Source organism: Frieseomelitta varia, unplaced genomic scaffold (assembly GCF_011392965.1).
Source record: "Frieseomelitta varia isolate USP_RPSP 00005682 unplaced genomic scaffold, Fvar_1.2 scaffold_221, whole genome shotgun sequence".
Taxonomy (NCBI): Eukaryota; Metazoa; Arthropoda; class Insecta; order Hymenoptera; family Apidae; genus Frieseomelitta; species Frieseomelitta varia.
In genome coordinates, this window is record NW_025109948.1 from 92,314 (window position 1) to 108,709 (window position 16,396).

At 39.3% G+C, this 16,396-nt stretch overlaps 1 protein-coding gene across 1 annotated transcript in view; it reads left to right on the forward strand.

The window, feature by feature from the left end:
- The first annotated feature begins 1,028 nt into the window (after positions 1 to 1,028).
- LOC122527486 (neural cell adhesion molecule 2-like) overlaps positions 1,029 to 16,396 on the forward strand; it is a 154,885-nt gene continuing 139,517 nt past the window's right edge. Inside the window, exons 1-2 of the mRNA XM_043651725.1 lie at positions 1,029 to 1,111; positions 8,890 to 9,101. Coding sequence (XP_043507660.1) covers positions 1,029 to 1,111; positions 8,890 to 9,101 — 295 coding nt within the window. The remainder of the gene's footprint in view (positions 1,112 to 8,889; positions 9,102 to 16,396) is intronic.

Here is a 16,396-nt window from a genome sequence, read left to right on the forward strand (position 1 = left end):
GTATGTATTTTTGCCGGGGATAATGATAAAAATAATTTGTTATTTGTTATTTCGTCAATTAGACACGTATGTGTGTGCAGAAAAGATCAATCTTTATTTGGTTATTAATTGAAACAACTTGTTTATTATTCTGCTTAGTGTATAGATGGTATGTTAAAGTATTTAAATTTATAGGTTCGTACAATACAGACTTTTATATCTATCTGTAGTTATGAAATCATACAGTAGCTACAACAATAAATTATATATCTTACGTTTCTCTAGTTGTTTAATATTTGTTTGGTATTTTAATGTGTTGTTCATTTATTACGATATTCATTTGTGAATAATATACTAATATAAAATTAAAGGAACACGACGCGATGTAAAAATTCTTCCAAGTAGTATAAACCAATATATTGACACGCGGATGAATATTTCAGAAAATAATGAATGAAATATACATATATGACACGTGGTTATTAATAACTAATCTAATCCAGTGTCGCACAAATAACTGAACTGCTCGAGTCGTCAATATAGTATATGCAAATTGTATTACCTAATACCATAGAAGTTAAATTGTGAAAAGCGACTTTTTTTGTGAACGCTAATCGACGAAGCGAAAGATCAATTCGACCGAGCTTCTGCCCCGGACGTACGTCTTAATTTCTCCCTGGGAACCAGCAGACTACGACCCCTCCAGAATAACCGCGAAAGCTTAAAACAGCGATCTTCCCGCCCGGACAGAGAAACGAGCGATCTTGTCGGATGGCGCAGCGTTAACAGGCTGATTGATGACTTCGTTATCGTTGGGCTACCGGGATTACCGCCACACGGTTGCCGGGGCAACCTATCGGGAACACAAAGTCGAAAAACTTAATTAACGAGAAAAACCTCGGGAAAGAACCGGTTGTAAAGTGGATTCGTATCGCGGACCGAGAGAGAGAGAGAGAGAGAGAGAGAGAGAGAGAGAGAGAGAGAGACCCGTATATTCATGCTATTTACCCCTCGGCCGGAGGGCGTGTATCATTTTTACGAGACCGAGAATGAGGGCCGAGCAGAAGGGTAGCCGGAGTCGTAAGAGTAAAGCAGAGAGGCAAAGCGAAGAGAAAAAGAGAGTAAAAAGAACGTAAGAAGAAAGGAGATGTAAGGGTGAAAGAAGACGAAGAAAGAGAGAGAAATGTAGAAGGCTATTCGGTACACGAGAGAGGTAAAGTAGGTCGTGCAGGAAGAGCGAAAGGGATCGAGGGGAAAAGGTCGCGAATGTGGCGGAGCGAGAAACGGTGGAAGGGGCGAAATATTGGAAAACGGGCTGCGCGGCGAGATAAAACGTTTCATAAAACAGACATCGATTCCATATTACTCGGTGGCGCGTCGACGTGAATCGAGCAACCCATCGCGGAGCAACTCGACGAGTAGCTGAGAAGTAGTCGGCGCTGACTATCCGAGACGGTGAAAGATACGCGCCTCCTTATTGCATCTAACCGTGTTCCCTTGGCCGACAATGCCAACGTCGCCACACTCTCATATTCCCTTCCCTATTTTTCGACGCCGTTTTTCATCCGTCTGCCTATCGGCGGAGAAATTTCCCGTGGAGTAATATGGGGAAATATTCGCCGCGAATGACGAAACGCTGCGCGGCCAATCGGAAACTCTGTCGAAACAAAACGGCATTTGATCAAGGACGCGAAGATATATATGTATATATATCTATTGCGACATTTACATCAAAGAACGTTGCGCGCGTTGTGTGAAACACCGTGAACGAGAGACGACTAAATATGATCATGTTGTTAAATTGTGAAACGCTATATCGAGAATTAGGAAATATTTACTGCGAACGTATGTGTTTAATAAAAATATTATGCACGCCACCATTACTAGTGGTTCTACAAAATGTATACACTGAGTGTCCTTTAATTTCTATATATGTGCACGTACATATTTCCAATGTAATCATGATAGCCATCTCTCATTGCCGGCGTTAATGAAATTTCAAAATGTTTCGTATAACACGCGTAACGTATTCATAAAATGCTCCTGGTAACGCAGGTATGCTTGGCGAGCATGTTACGCCCGCTACGCGAAACATTTTCGAAGTTTCATTAACACTGTAACGAGACACGACTATCATGATTACATTTACAAAATTTGAAACCAATCTGAAAGTGAATGAAGCTGCAAAATATTCATTACAAGCGTATTTAGTAAAAAAAAAAGTTGGCACGCGGAAGGAGCGATCATGTTATTGCGTACAATGAATATTGAGATTTCTATTAACAAGTAGAATAGGTAACACTTTCTCTGTTTAAGTGTTTCTTCAATTCTGCGTAAATTCGAGCTCGACCGGCACAGTTACAGATAGTCGTTAATAAAATCTGAAAACGTTCCGTTATAATTTACGCAACACCGATAGCACATTCACGCGCATATATTCGTAAGAAACTTCTACAAATATTTCAACACATACTTTCGTGAGCGTCTGTATATATATGGAACGTGTCGTGATTTATCGATTCACCAAGTAGAATAATATTTAACGACAAACTCCCGCGCCGTTCTACGAAAATATCGTATGAAACTCTACTCGACGATTCTCCAGATTTTTCGAGAAGGAGATGTTTGCTAATTCCGAGCGAAGAGCGTTTCACCAGCGAGTTTATCTTTTCTTTTCCTTCGTTTCTCGTTCTTTCGAATGTCGTTCGAAGCAGAGAGAGAGAGAGAGAGAGAGAGAGAGAGCAGACTGTTGGACTTTTCTTAATTTTATGGATCGAGCCAAGATGCTAACGTCTTTTAAATACGAAGAATCACGGGATTCGCCGTAATTGCGGCCACGGTGCGTTGTATGAAACCGGCTAATGCTACATAATTATGGCACATTAAACCTTCCTTCCATAACGGTATTTCACTTTACGTTTTCTTCTCTTTTTCTCGTGTCTTTTATCGTCCGTTATAACACAACCACACACCACCGGTCCAGATGTTTCTAGCGGCGACATTCATTAACGAACATCACACGGTGCCTCTGTTTTCCAAGTTTAGTCTCCAAGACGTAACGATTAACCAACAACGAAATTGCCGAATTTCGAAGCCGCCCCTGTTGAAATTCCAGCTTCAAGCTTCAAGCGTTTTAATGGATTTTACCGAGCGAAAGAAGGAAAAACAGGTTGTTAGCCGTCCGTCCAGGCAGAAACGTGCACGCCCGTGTTATTTCGATTCTCGTTATTTTATTATAATGGCAGCGCCTGTGCCTTTCGCCCGTTCGCGAACGAAAAACGATTAATAACACATTTATTTAAAAACACGTATATTCACGTTCCAGGTGCGGTGAAATTACGCTCGGACGGCGGGCAAATAAAACGGTGCAAAAGAGAATTTCGGGGATCGCGAGGTATTTTAGGAATTAGGGTGCCCCGGTGGAGTATTGGAAGCTGGCGTGTAATCACGTACAGAAATGAGTGGCATTATATCTGCTCATAATTCGGCCCCTCTTTTGTCTCGAACAAAAACATTTAGGGACAAATGGCACCGTATTATTCCCTTATTAACGCAGACAAAAGATGTTTCCACGGGGTCATTGCCGGTAATAAGCGTAAATAATCCAACTTGCGAAACAAGGGTTTTCATCATGCCGAAAACGAAAGAAAAATGCTTGCTGCGCGTTTCCATAACTGTCGATTTTAGATAATTTATTGGACATAGAAAATTGTTAGATGCGTCGGGACCAAAAAATTTTGAATCTTTCAAGATAGCACACACGGTGTAATTTTTGTACAATTATCTTTGTCTTCCGCGGCACACCTGTCACTTTTAACATCTATACCGTTGCATTCTCAAGAAAGGAGATTTAATCCATATAGATTAAAGTTAATCAGAATAAACAGATTTATAAAGAACAGAAATTTAATTTACGCATTCGACGTTATATCCTCATCTCTGTTCAACTTCCTAAAAGTAACTTGTTTCAAGCAAATCGTTTTTCTTTCCTTTAAGTAGCAAAAAATTAGTAATAAGAGATCTAAAACAGAGGGGCTGTAGTACCACCCTCTTCCCGGTACATCGATCATTCGCGAAATTTCAACGAGAAAAAGTAATTGAGACGGTATTTTTCTGAAGGAAACGACGAGAACGGCGGAACACGCGGAAATTTTCGTCATATTTTAATCCGTTCGCGATACACGACGTCCCTGGGTTCATCAATCTCCACCGTTTTAGCCAGCCACGTACCTCTCCCTCCCATCGTCTTTCGTCACCGATCATTTATTTCGCGATTCGCTTCCGCCGCTTGTGTATGCGCGACTGTCATCCCTGAAACGGCTGCTCCGCCGGAAAAATTTTTATCAGGCTGCTCGGCACGTTTAAAAATGACGCTCAGACATTTGCCGTGTCAACGGGTACATTAACCACGAGTTTTTATCGCTCGATCCCCATCGTCGCGTAATGCGCCAAAGGAAAAATGAAATCGCGAAGCTCTTGCCGAGTAAACAAACGAGCCTCGAGATCTAACAACACTTGAAATCGCAATACATCGAGCCACACCGAATGGAACTCGTGGAAACTCGTAACAATTAGGCTACAGATGTAGGGTATTTATGGGTGTACTGTATGTATACAGACGAATCAAATGATTTAAAATAATGATGAATTAATGAATTAATAAATAATGATGAACTAATATTTTATAAATGATGAATTAATAAAATATTAAAAATAATTTAATGAATAATGATAATAGATAAAATAATAATAAAGTAGTATTAATCATTCGAGGTTGCTGTATTCGTTTATACATTGTCAAACAGGTTAGTTTAAATTAATTTAAATTGGTTTAACTCTTTTGTCTAATACTGGTGCTACTGATGCTCGTGAAAATATTTATAGGAATATTTTATGAATATATTAAATAAAGTGTATTATGTGTTGACATTTCATTAATATTGTAATAAGACCTGATTGTCACCATTAATTTGATACCAATTTGAAGATATATACAAAAGTTGCAAAACAGTTATTGTAAATATATATTTAACAAAAGTTACTCGTGAAATTTTTTGAAACTTTTTGTAAATGTACTGTATTATACCGTGCTATTTCATTCAATTATGTTGAAAATTCTATTTTTTTAACATTAGAATCACAAAAGAAAATTCCAAGAGTTTTCTCAACTGTTAGGTAGACTAGGGTTGTTCCAAATCCTTGCAACTGCAAATTAATAATCGTTCTTATTTGGAGATTCATGCAGTAATCACTCGTTTCTATTCTATTCTATGGTGTAAATCAAACACAAACTGCAACTATCAAATTTATCGAAAGATATTAACTCTCTTAGAGTTAATATCTTTTTCACAAATCTATGGAATTCAAAGGAACTGATATATTTGTAACGTCACTTGATATATATCAGTATGCTCGGTAACGTGATAAATTAACACATATGTAAATGAATTGAAAAACAATGTGGAACCGTCAGTTTGCTGGGAAACCTCGGGGATATCCCTCGACATCCCAAAACATGCTCTGCGCGCGATATCGTCGGTTTGTTGTCAGCAGAGTCTCGTGCAATGGGAGGGCAGGGATCCGGTAAGGGATAAAATCAACATTAGTCAGCCGCTCGGGCTGTTTCAGTTGATTCGCGTCGAATGTTTCTCCGTCCGCAGCAAGAACAATAACTCTTTAACTGTTTCCTCGGCCAATGATCAGAAACCGGTTCAGCTGGAGATTACGTACACCATTCTGTTACGCCTCGCCTCGGTGATAATCGTGACAACGATACACTTCACTTCGCACGAAGCAAACAACTACTTGACAAAGAACACTCTCGACGTTGAAAACGTGTAATGGAATACGCGTGGCGTATCGATGGCCGCATACATCAGAACGATTCGATTTGCCGCGGTAGCCCGGCAATTTTTCATCGAACGGTTTATACGGTACACTCCCGCGCGAAAGTTTGACGCACGATGGGGATATTTCAGAGAAATACAATGGCTTTCTCGAGTGAATGCAATCAAGAGCGTAATTAAACCAGCGATTTTATATATTAATATAAATAATGTGTTATATATATATAATATAATATTAATAATATGTTATATATATATTTTATGTATATAATATATTATATTATTGGCATCTTGCGGATCGGAATTCTTCGTTTCTATTAAATACTCGTTACTAGATTGGAATAACGTCTCTCACGCGTGATAATCGAAGGTGTATTCGTCGATTAAATTCCTAACCTACGTGGTTAATGTTACAGTGTAGATTTTGCACAATCAATTTTTTAAAAATATTCGCGAATATTTTTATATGATCGATAACGTACGATGATATTTGATTCAGTTGTTTTCTGTGTTGTAGAAATAAGATTGTTTCGTCGACTAATTGCATCAAATAAAACAGTACATCTGTGAAGATATTTCGAGACGGAACAACTTGTTAGATAATTTTAACAAATGTGCGAAAGAATATTTCTCTATAGACTTGTCTCTCTAAAGAACTTGAGAATTTAAAAGTCCTTAGTAATGCTTCACACTTAGTAATGCTTCAAATATTTAATAAAACAAAAATTCGCCATCTTTCCGCATCCTCGAAGAACAAAATTTCCCTCCGCAATTCTGTAACTGTATCTACACGAAATTAAATTTGATAAAAGCTGTCCGAACAACGAAAAGTAAATCCCATATTCCATTTAAAAAAAATCCTGAAAAAAATTGCACTGCGCGCTGAAAGATGAGCTCTTCTCTTTCATTTAATTCGAGCAAAAAACAAATAAAAAAAAAAGAAAAAACAACAAAAACAAAAAAATAGCTTTCAATATTTTTACACGCAATCATCCTGTACCGTAATTGAGTCACGCTTAGAAACGAAGCTTACGTCCAACTGCAGCACTCGGGCGCGAAAACATTTGTTTCGCTCCGAAAGAACAAAAAAAAAAAAAGAATAGCGGCGATAAAAGCTGTTAATCGGAAACGGAGAATGGGTATCGGCGCGCGCGAAATATCAAACAATACCGAAGGGGGAGGGGGGGGGGGGTAGGTTTGGTTTAATTGCGTTATCTCTGGTCGGCCGCGCGTTTCACCCCCGATCTGACGATAATTATTTTATCGATTTGAAATAATTATATTCTCTAGTAGGGCGAGTGATAATGAGCGGCGGTGTTTGGCGCCAGCCAGCCTCAATGAATTGTAATGGCAGAGAGTTTTTTTCCAGTCGATCCTCTCTGCCCTCTCTCTCTCTCTCTCTCTCTCTCTCTCTCTCTCTCTGTCCGAGTTCTGCCTCTCTGCGCGAGGCCACCTTACAAATGAAAGCCCCGCGCGCGGCTCCGTTCGAATTTCATTGGCTGGAAATTGCGATCGTTTCCTACATACATATCGAATACCGCGGGGCCGTTCCGCGAATTCTTGGCGTTCCGCGTGCAAGTCGAGCGTCCCAGCGGTGGGAAAAAAACGGGCCGGAGCTTTCACCGGGTGCCAGCTGGCCAAGGGAGCGGGCGAGAAACGGAAACGATAAAGACAAAGCGGGCCAGGCAAGAAGTTCCTCTCCCGCGGGTTACCGGCCCGAAAGTCCCCCGGGAATGCGAACAATCCCGGTATCGAGTATCTCTTTTCCGCGTTTCCCTCTGACTGGCTACGTTTTCGACGGCTGGCTTTCCATCAAACGGCTCCCTCCCTATCGGTGGCAGCGAGCGTGCCACTGGCGAGCCGGAAACCCAAGTTCCAACGTCGATTAAAAGGGCGAACTTTCGTCGTCGGTTTTGGTGTATATCTTTTTTGGAAGGGGAGTGGTTTCGGGTTAATCTTTGTGCCACGGCGCGCTTCCGGCAAAGCGCGATCGCTGACAAATCGGTACCGGCGCTTTCGTTCTCCGAATTTTGCACTATCGAGCTTCTTAATGGTTTGTACAAACACACATGTTTGCTATAATTTTCGTGCGTTTTTTAAACTGGAAAGAAGAAGGTATTAAATCACACCGTTCAATTGGCGAAAATTGACAGAAAAATCATTAGTTTCGTATTACTAACATTATAGGTAAATAAAATTTAGTTAGGAATCATATAGATGAAACTTATACTGTTATTAATCAAACCCAGTGACTTAAATTTTAAAATTCTTCACTTTGTTCAGTTGTTAATTCAACAAAAATTTTAGAAGCGTGAAAGAAACAATTTAAATTTATTTTACCTATTTTAAAACTTTCATGAACATCGCTGAAAAAATAGAACCCAAAAGAAATTTATTTCGTCTCCTATATATTATATAAGCATTATATTAAATGTTATAATACTTCATTTTGGATATTTTATATATTTGTTGGTATTATTGCATGTACAGACTTTTCGGGCTGTATGTACTCCTTTTAGGGCAAACTTTTTTATTACATTCGTTTCCAAATTGGAAAAATTACACGACAAATCTATAAAACTCCTAATATATTAACAGGTAAACTGCACTTGAAATTAACAATTATATTAATACGCACGTGCAATTGAAAAATATTATTAATACTTATCATCGAATAAATTCAATATCCCACCAAATTCTACCTTCTTTTCGAATTTAATATCCTGCCAAATATCGAAAAAGTGTCCTCGGACATTTGAGCGGCAGACCGCGAATTATTTTCGCCGGTTTCCAAAAGCACGGTTTCCATTCGGTGAAATTACTCCCTCCCATTTTCCATCTGTACACCGTTGTCACCACCGTCGATACATCGATAAATGGCGAATTACGTTTGTATTACGTTAACCAGTTACGACGTTCCAATAAATTTCATTGTCGACTGCGACATTGGCCAACGCGCGATTTTCCATTGTTCGAAGCGACGGTGATCACATCGGCCTAAACAAACTGGCTCCGGCTCCGTTATTGATCTCCGGGGGGAATCCTTTTTTTTCGCCGGTTGCAGGATCGATGCCAGAGAGAAGCCGGTGGCCAAAGCGCAACACTCCTCGGATTCCGGTGTGTTTGGCCCGCGAGCGTATTTTCGCACCGCGTTCCCGAGTCCTGCGGTCCTCGTGATCGAGGACATCAAGAGGCACGACGCGGCCACCTACAGATGCAGGGTCGACTTCCGCAAGGGACAAACACGCAGCTTCCGCTACAACCTCACTGTCATCGGTAAGTCTTCTTCGTTTTTCTTTTTTTTTTCTTTTCCTCGCTATTTCAACCTTTCAACAAACGCGACGCATTTGTAATAAATAAATTTCAATCATCCGCGGCTACGTATAGTTCTTGTACAAGTATCTTGATCATTGATAATACGAATAATGTAATGATATCATATACGAATAATAATAATAATGTGGTATAAGTGATATAAATATATTCGACGTTCATGCTCTCTAATGTGAAATCCTTTTCGAAAAACACGTTCTCGAGGACGTGTGTTATTGAGACGTTGGTTTAGCGCATTCCTCCCTTAATTATTCATATGGGAAACATCGAACATCGTCTTTTCTTTTGATACATTTTCTTTCTTTCGTTTCTTTTTTTTTTTTTCTTCTTTAATCTCAAGAAAATGATAATTCCGCTCTGTGAAATTTGTCAGCCCCACTGCATTTAGACATTTTCGTTACTTAAAATATTCAATAAAGTTTTACCAAGAGTCCAATGTTTCCATTTAACGTAATATATAATAAAGATGATCAAGAGCAGACATGTAACTCTGTATTCTATCTGTTGAAAATATATCAAAAATATGTCTTCGGACATTCGATAATAATTCTTCTGACTGACAAGCGTACAAGTCTTCGATATTCACTTCGTCGCTTATCGGAGAGGTTCAATGAACAAATCTCCGATTCGCGACCGAAATCGCAGAAAGGAATTTCGCGGTGCCACGGCGGAATACCCGAGCGTATTTTTGTTGCCAAAAGCGGCGACGAGCGACGAAAGGGTTTGATCAAGATCAAAGCGGCGGCTTTCGGAGGCAGTGAAAGGCGCGGCGTAATTTCTGGTGTCAAACAAATTTAGCGGCTCGTTGAAAAGGGCCCTCGAACGACGTATTAGGGGAACGAAAGAGCAACGTGTCGAAGAATAAAAGAAAAAAGGAGAAAAAAAACAAGGAAATCAATGAACGCGGTAGGCGATATTTCTTCATTTTCGACGATACGTACGACCATACTAAATAGCGTAACAACATCAACACGGTTATATAGCCGTGTCATAAACGAAAGCATCGGATAGCGACGCCAATTGATGTATCGACAAGCAGCGTTGCACGCAGCTATTCCATCCTTTCAATAGGGACTGAAGCTAGGTTAAAGTATACTTCTCGGAAGGACCCTTCTCAGGATCTCATCGATTCGCTCGTCTAGACAAACGATAGAGTTATTAATTTATTAATTACCTCCTCAATATTGAGAGGATAAGACGACCTATTCTCGGTACTGGCTCATGTATATCGTGCATGCAGCGAAATTCGAATGATATTATGGATTTAACTGTGAATGTTCTATCGACCTCTCATCCGTTATCATCAAGCCAGAATTTCCGATATCACGCAGTGAAGAGAACGACTGAATCAATAACGACGGAGAATCGTCGATATTTGAAACGGTTGTAACTTCGTTAAAAAAAGAAGAAAGTATATATAACAATCCACTTGATCCCGTTTTGAAGTGTGAAGCCTCTACCTCGACAGTTCTGGGTTCTTTCTTTCTTGGCTGGGAAAAGATATTTTTATTCTTGAAAATTGTATAAATTCAAACGCCTCTGAAAGCACTGAAAATATCTTTTTCGTGACTCGATTTTCTCATCGCCGTTTGATTGACTTTTAAATGTTGGTAAAAATCGTGGCATAACTTTGTCACTCTGCCTTTACTATAAGAATTTTACTTAAATGTTTCACTGTCACTAACAAATATCAAAAGACGATGTTTTATATCTAAGAAAATTCAATTTCTTTAAAATTTTTACAATTACCGCCTTGTCTATTGCAAAAACTGAAACACCCTTTATTGTATAATATATAAATATTATTAATAAATGTAATTATTCCAAATCCATGAAATTATTTATTTTGCTCACGAAAGAAATATACAATTAAACAAGCACGAGTTCTAATATAGATTCTAATTTTTCTGACTTCGACAACCTATCTGAAGTTCATTGAAATCTACGAGTGTTTCTTTGTTGATAATTAATAATTATTAATTACTATATTGCTCTATTAATAATAAAGATACTACTCACGAAAGGAATATTAGTTAAGTTAACATAATTTTCCACGCGTTCTCGTCTAAATTCTAATCCAGCTTTCTAGTCCTTGCAAGCTGAAACTGATGCTACCTATGTACCTTTCGACCGATTATTTGACGTGAACAGAATTCAATCTGCGGTCAATCAGTGGTCGCTGGTGGCCACTTTCCTCAAAATCATTTCTACCGACTGCCTCACCGCGCTGTGGACGCTTCTGAAGACCCCCTTCCGGTTCCAATTACTTTTGTGGATAGTGCGTCCAGCGCCGATCAGTGATCGGAAATAATCTATCACTCAACCGGTTTCCTTTCTGGTCACATGTTCGTGGTCTTACGCCGTGCAATGAAATTGAAACTTGAAATCTATATTTCACGAAGAATTCTGGAAACTTCAGGAAATAGAGGCATTGAAATGATTATTTGAATAGTAAAAAGATCACGACAGAGTGTCGACAATTGGAATAAAGAGTGTAAAAATGGAAAATGCAGCTTTTCTATAAATAAGAGGAAGAACTAGAACTTATATTTAGAAAGTACGATGAGTAAGATTTGAAATCAGTACGGACAAAAATAGTTTTTTAGATATTCGATATTCTGTAATTTCAATTCTACAATTCCAAAAAAGTATAGAAAATCGAGAACAGAGACTCTAGATATAAAAATGATGCCTACATGCAACTGTGATAATATATAATGTATATATATTTGTATAAAGTTTCAAATTTTTTTCAATTCCCTCCCCCTTCATCTTTCAAATGAAATGAAATCGTGTGACAGTTTTTTTTTCCCCCCTAAGAGAAGTTCACAGACATATAACTTGTCGTCAAAAAATTAATAACGACTTCAATTCGCATATTGTATTAATTCAAAATCATCACGTTCGATTACGTTCTATCGTTCCCAAGTGTACAGATAAATATTAAATTGGCCAATATTAAATTTACATTTCACTTGTTATTTTATACTTTTCATACCGTATTGCATGTTGCAGTTTGTCGAACTACGATCATAAATAAAATATTAATAACAAGTTCGTTGTTCGTGTACTCTCGAACGACAAAGTCGAATCAGGAGCGGCAGCGAGATGACGATGCCGCGCTAACGCGTTAACGTCGTTCCTCTTCTTCTTCTTCTTCTTCTTCTTCTTCTTCTTCTTTTTCTCGAGATATTCTCGCATTTCCATGGTACGCGGACAAACACATGCTCCACTTACCAGACGCGCGCGTCGCCACCCCCGGCCGTTACTCTCGACGTCGAGTGAAAAGTGCAGTTCTCAGCGGGCTCTAAGTCTGATCAAACAAATGGCGACTGTTGAAAAATTCATGAACCAATCGAAGACGCGGAACCCTTGCACCCGAGCTCCGTCCTAGACACCGTTCCGCGCGGCCTCCACCACGTTCTGTTCACGTGGATCTCCCATTGGCAATCTCTACTGTTTACGCTTTCTCCTTTAATCCTGGGAACGTGATCGCGAGTTAAAGACTGCTGGAACTGAAAAACCTGGTTTGAAACCTGGCGGTCGGCTCGCTCGTTGCTGACTGATGATTTTGCGAGTTCGATATTTCCCCTCTCGGCGTCGAGAAACGACAAGTTGTCTCTGTTAAAGATCGTGGGGAAGAAATGAGAAATTTTGGAAAATATTTTACTTAATCGAAGGACACTGTTGACTTCTGCATAAATAAATAACTTTTAACTCTGAAATTATTTGTCCGTTTTGTTTCAATGTTCCTGTGTTCAATTTTGCAGATTAGTTTCAATTTTGATGTAATGCAGTTTTAGTAATAGTCATTTTGTATTTGATTGTTGAAAATCATGGAGGATCGCACGTAAAACGTCCTCTTGATTTTTTACTGAATATCTGAAACCGTGATCTTCATATATTTTACTAACAATTTTAATGAAATTAAATTTAATATTTCCTGACACTCGTATGGAGTTTCACTGATACATCGTTCAATTTCAGATTCATCCCCTCATAAAACATAACGTTTCGCGGGAGGTCTGTCTGTCGCAACTTTTACTTCTACGTTTACTTTTATTTTTCTCCTCCTTAACTGGAATTTTTCTTCTCCCTTTCGAGAAAATAAATTTGTACAGAAACGTATGGAATAAAAAGTTACAGCGAGCACGCTGTATTTTATAACGATCCCCTTGAAACAGAGACGACAGTAGTCGGGAAATTACAGTCGTTTCGTAACTAATTAAAAATTTTAACAGTTTCAATCGATACCTGCTTCGCTAAAAGACGAATTACTGTTATTTTAATTTAGCAAAAGAACTGCAAGAGAAATTGGAAGTAACAGAGAAATTCTAGAACGTTATTTTAGACGAGTATTATTAGTATTGAACTTGCGCAGTAAACTTAATAAAGCCGCTTTGTGACATTCTTTGTTTCTTGCCCTCACTCTTTAATTTACGTCGTTCTATTATTTTTCAGAGACTAATTCCCCACCAATTTGTAAAATAAAATGTAATACCCATTAGTATTAAATTTTGAAGAGCTCAGGCAATGTCACTCTCAAAAAATAATGAAACACACTTCGAGTTTATTAATTCTATAGATACTATATTTATCATTCGTAGATAATAAATAATAAATTTACCACTTATTGCGTTGGTATACATTGCAAATAACCCTTGTTGCGATCGTTCCAATTATTATTACATTCAATATGCAGGGGAGGCTGCTCGTAGGTGCTGCGGAACTGTGATATATTTATTAATTTGAAACAAATACATTTTAAATATATTTATCAATTTAAAAATAAATATATTTATTAATCTATGTGTGCTTGTAATATTTCATTTTGTCATCAATAATTCTCTTTATTTTCTATAGAAAATAATAAAAATCCACTATATGCGTTTCTGATCACCCCCAAAAATAATGAAAATACCATTCCAAGCATTCCAAGCATTTAAATCCAGAAAATTTACAAGAAAGAACGTGTGTAATTTTTCATGTTTTAACTTTCTTTCGATTTCCCCGCGATATATATACTGTCTTAAAAGAAGGTTAGATAGTGTCCTTCAGTTCGTAACAACGGTTTCGATCCGTGAAAAGTCAAGATCGGACGGTCGACACAGCCATGGCGGGCAAACATTCGCGAGACAAACACGTGCAGGAGATCGAGAGGGGGAAAAAAGTGAGAGATAATTCTCCAAGCAAATTCCGTGCGCGAACTGGTCGGGTTTCAGGAACGAGAGGAATGGAGGAAGTGTATACGCGGCGGCGGTCGATCATAAAGTCCACGAGATACGAAGGTGTAACTTCCATGGGTGCTCTTCAAAGCAGTCGCTGGAGGAGCGACTCGAATCTCGGGATATCCCGAGCGGTGTAGCTCGCGGCCAGGAATATAACTTGGCAAAATCCTGGCGCCGATCCTTCGATACCGGGATCCATCTTTCGCGGCAATCCGCTACCCTCTTCCGTTTCTAACCCGGTCGATCGAACGTTAGAAAGCAGGAACGAGGACAGAGGGGGGAGGAGAAATCGAGAAGGAGAAAGAAGCGACCGGGAAAGGAGGTAGAAAAATGCACGAAATGGGCGAGAATGGCGTAAATGTCGCAGTGCAGATTCCGGCAAGAGTTCCCGAGCACGACGGGGAATTGCTCGATCCTTATCCAATCGCGCGCATCTTTTCAGGAATAATTCTTTCTGGGAAATCTCCAGCACGCGCTAGAAATTAATTAAACGACGACGAATTTCAATTAAATAATTAATCCGACTTCAGAGCAGTTCTATTAGGATGTTGTAACTTGAAATCTTCTGCAGAAATTTTAAATAGGATTTTTGGGGTGAGAGATTCGTATAGTTATATCGTTTGAACGAACGAGACTAATTTATCATTATAATATGTTGCTTGAATAGACTGAGAGACTAACAATTTTGTACGGCACGATACAGTGGAGTATGCAATGCAGCAACGAAAGACGAGACAACGAAAAATGGCACGTCCGGTTTTTAGAGTGCAGAACTACGTGCATTCTGAGGGATCCTGTTCTTTAGAATTTTTTTCTAAATTCACAGAAATCCGTAGTCTAATCATGATGCAGAATGTGTGCTACTCCGTCACATGACCGTTATACAAGTGAAATAGTAATTTTTGTCGGTATTTCGACAGTAATGAAATAAAAAACAATTAACGAAAATAATGATGATTGTCACAAAAAATACGACAAATCGTGAGAATAAATTTTCATTATTATCAGTGTGAGATGAAGCAACATTTTACACAATCACAGAGATTTAAAACAAGCGTAACTTGTGCCTTTCCACGGAATTATCCCTCTTTCTATGCAAACTGTATCCAATCTATCATTACTATTTTACGCGTCAATGGCAACGTTGTTTATGGCAATAATCATTTTCTACGTGACAAAGAATCAATTGTCGCGTAATATTTTGGAGATATTAATAAATATTTCCCGATTGATACGCGAGAATCGAGTAACACCATTGATCTCGATCAACGATGTCGCTTTTTTCGGTGACCGAATCGAGATGTCGAACAATGCGGCAAAACCGTGAAGGGTACGCGCGATTCGCGATTCGGCTGGTTACGCGCGATATTCTCAAAAAAAAAAAAAGAAAAAAAAGAAAAGGAAGAAAGAAAAAGAAGAAAGGAGCCACGAAAAGAAATTGGCCCGGCTGGAAAACCGTACTCGCTTTGAGCGAGGGTATTTTCATCAGAGGAGATTGGTTCCCAAGAGTTCCTAGATTGCGTCCGTCCACTGGATTTTCCCTCGTAACAGGGCGTCCTTCCGCCATCCCTGGTCCCTCGACCCACCTTTTTATCGGTCATTTCCCTTTCTTTCATATCCTGGCTCCCCTTCTCAGTCGCCGATGATACTCGACGCCGATACGCGCCGTATCCTTGTACACTCCGATCTCTCCGACTTCTTCCTTCCAGGAGAAAACGGCAGAGGAAAGGGGAAAAAGTTGGTTCGCTGGCCTAGATCGAATTTCCCGAGTGCTATTATTTTTCTCCTTTTTTTTTTTCGTCTCTCTCGCGCAACAAGGAAACGTCTTCGCGAGGTGGCTCGTTCACAAAAGGCTCTCGTTGCTTGGTGAAAATCGAGCAACGCGGTTTCTCTGGCTCGCGTACGTTTTGGGAAACGGTTGGGGGTGAAAAGCGGACGCGAATGGGACGAGCCGGGCAACGGCGAGAGTTTAATGAATCTCCGGGAACAGATTCCCAGCACGCGAATATT